We start from the raw sequence: 3,157 nt of genomic DNA, 5'->3' as shown, positions 1-3,157 counted from the left end.
TGTGTTCTTAACCCCGTATAATCTTCCCCCGTAGTTTTGTATGACTAGTCTATATATATTCCTTAATTGCATTATTCTGGCCCACGTAATCCAAAAGTTTTAATTGATGTATACTTGCAACCTTTGATTGATGAGTTGAAAATATTGTGGCTTGAAGGGGTTGAGACGTTTGACGTTTCTCTTAAGCAGAATTTTAATTTGCGGGCCACCTTAATGTGGACTATTAATGATTTTCCCGCCTACGGGATGTTGTCGGGTGGATGATTTCGCTGGAAAGTTAGCTTGTCCTTACTGCATGGAGAATACTAAATCGTTCACTTTAAAACATGGCAGAAAAAATTCATGGTTTGATTGTCACCGTCAGTTCTTGCCAATGGATCATGAGTTTAGGAGTATGAAAAATGCATTTAGGAAGAACACAATTGAACAAAACTATCCACCTCCAAGACTTTCAGGAGAGGAAATTTGGGAGAGGGTTGAGAACTTTCCAAAAGTTACTGAAGAACCACCGTACAAGTTCGATGGGTATGGGGTTGCACATAACTGGACCAAACAGAGCATATTTTGGGAGTTACCATATTGGAAGGATAATCTTCTCCGGCATAATCTTGATGTCATGCACATTGAAAAAAATTACTTTGACAATTTGTTCAACACAGTGATGGATGTCAAGGGCAAGACAAAAGATAATCCAAAGGCTAGATTGGACTTACAGGAATATTGTAGGCGTAGAGAGTTATGGTTGCAGGACAAACGGAACGGGGTCTTCAAGCCTAAGGCTAGTTATTCATTCACAATGGATCAGAAGAGAAAGATTTGTGAATGGGTTGAGAACTTGAAGATGCCTGATGGGTATGCATCAAATTTGGAAAAACGTGTTGATATGGCGCAAGGAAGGTTACATGGGATGAAAAGCCATGATTGTCATGTGTTCATGGAAACTTTACTCCCCATTGCATTTAGTGGTTTGCCTACCCGAACCTGGAAGCCTATGATACAAATTAGTTTGTTCTTCAAAGACTTATGTTCCAGCACGTTGAGGGTAGACAACTTGGATCGGATGCATCAGAATATTCCTGTAATAACAAGTAAGTTGGAGAAAATTCTTCCACCGGGGTTCTTCGATGTGATGGAACATCTTCCAATTCACCTTGCGGAGGAAGCCCGACTCGGAGGCCCAGTTCATTGTCGTTGGATGTATCTCTTCGAGAGGTAATAAGTGTAATTTTTTATTTATTACTCTGTACCAATTTATTTAAAGAAATTCACGCTTAACATAATATTATGCAGAACAATTGGCAAGTCTAAACGGGGTATCAAGCAGAAACATAGAGTTGAAGGCTCAATTTGCGAAGCCTATCTTGCTAAGGAAACAGCTCATTTCTGTTCTTACTACTTTGGGGATGATGTGCCATGCTTGCGAAACAGACCCAATCGACATTATGAAGGAGGTGAGAATGATGCTTTAGCGAAGCCGATATCAATCTTCAATCGACCTGGTTTAGGTTCAAAAAAACGTACAAGAGAATTTAATGATATGGAGTCTAAATCTGCATCGCTACATGTTTTGCTGAATTGCCCGGAAGTTCAACGATATTATGAGTAAGTTGTTATTCTTTTGCACTGCATATCCAAGTACAAGGCATAACAACTAACTCAAACTCCATTTTGTCGGACAGTTACTTCGTGCATTTAAATGGCGTTGAAAAAGTGTACGATCAGTTTGGGAAGTGGTTTAACGATTATGTAAGTGGTACAACCTTTTCACAAGAATAACATAATTTAAAAAGTGCACATTTTATTATTGCTAACTAACTATTTCTTAACTATTAATAGGTTTACAATACGTAATATGGTTACCATGACCAACTTTTAAAGGACATATCATGGGGACCCGTATGGTTCTATTCTATGGACAAATATGTGGTAAATGGTTTCAAATTTACTACCGAAGAACGATCTAAGCATATGAAAACTAACAACAGCGGGGTTTGGGTTAAAGGTGGGGATGGGAACCAAGCGGGGGTCGATTATTATGGTGTAATTAAGGAGATCCTAGAACTGGAGTACTCTGGTGGTGGCAAAAAAAGTATTGTACTTTTTCGGTGCAAGTGGTTTGATCCAACTGCAAATAGAGGTACAAGGGTACTCAAGAAAAGATAACATCATAGAAGTAAACCACACGAGGGAGTATGCGGCTTATGATCCTTTCATTATTGCACAAAATGTTAGACGGTGTGTACTATGCTCCTTATCCCTTGCGTCCAGATAAGTCTGCTTGGTGGGTGGTAATTAAAGTCAAGCCTGTGGGTCGAGTGGAAGTGGAGAATGTGTTGCCAGTTGCGTTCCAGGCTGACGACATATCAATTGTTCACCAAACAGTTGACAATGAGTTAGAAGATGATTTAGAGCATGCAGAACACATATTAGAAGAAATAAATACAGAAGAAATTAATGCGAGAGGTGAATGAATGTGATAATGAAAACGAAAACAAGCGATGAGGAAGAATGGTCCGAAGAGGGAGATGGGGATGAGGATTAATAGCAATTAGTAAGTATTTTTTTTAATACTTCCATATATTCTTTAGCTGTTTGAAATTAGCAGCCCTTCCAAAAAGCTATGAAATAAGCCAAGAACTGAACCAAAAGTGTACTGCATTGAATTTGTATGAAATATATGGTTACGCGTGAATTAGGCCCGTAATGTGCATACCAAAGCTATGAAATCTAATACAACCTTGTATATGATTTTCCATATCATTTGCTATTTCTTCTGTTTGTTAGTGTAATCGATATTTACTAGGAATTATTCAATAAATTTCTATTGCTCAATAAATAAATTTCTTCTGTTTCAGGGTCAGGATTGATAACGAATAAAGGTTTTAAAGGATCCTTTGGGGAAGCAGCAGTTTCGGCAAAGGTATTTATTTCCAGTTGCGTGTAGCCTGTGTCCAATATGAATTTCTGTAGAACAATGCCAAATTTCAGACTGCAACAAAACAGTTGCAATAATCCATATTGTCTATATTTCCTTCTTCCATGATGAACTAGTTGTCCCAAACTGTTTCTTATGTTAAATTATAAGCTTGAATCACATCATTTCCTAGACTAAGATCCGTGATACTAGCTTTTCCGCAATATTGTATTAATTGTGAAC

General features: G+C 38.0%; 1 protein-coding gene across 2 annotated transcripts; it reads left to right on the top strand.

Moving 5' to 3' along the window:
• Nucleotides 1-280: 280 nt before the first annotated feature.
• LOC132040467 (uncharacterized) lies at nt 281-3,157 on the top strand. 2 transcript variants are annotated; one of them, XM_059431110.1, is made up of 3 exons: nt 281-1,212; nt 1,291-1,451; nt 2,856-3,157. In XM_059431110.1, exons 1-3 carry the CDS (start codon nt 296-298, stop codon nt 2,942-2,944), a joined length of 1,167 nt encoding a protein of 388 aa, XP_059287093.1. In that variant the 5' UTR covers nt 281-295; the 3' UTR covers nt 2,945-3,157. The 2 variants fall into 2 exon arrangements, with proteins under 2 accessions (XP_059287093.1, XP_059287092.1); XM_059431109.1 differs by lacking the exon at nt 2,856-3,157 and having other exon boundaries at nt 1,291-1,689.

This window comes from Lycium ferocissimum, chromosome 12, assembly GCF_029784015.1.
Source record: "Lycium ferocissimum isolate CSIRO_LF1 chromosome 12, AGI_CSIRO_Lferr_CH_V1, whole genome shotgun sequence".
NCBI lineage: Eukaryota > Viridiplantae > Streptophyta > Magnoliopsida > Solanales > Solanaceae > Lycium > Lycium ferocissimum.
Note: the sequence above shows the minus strand (reverse complement) of the source record. Positions and strands in the feature narration are given on the sequence as shown.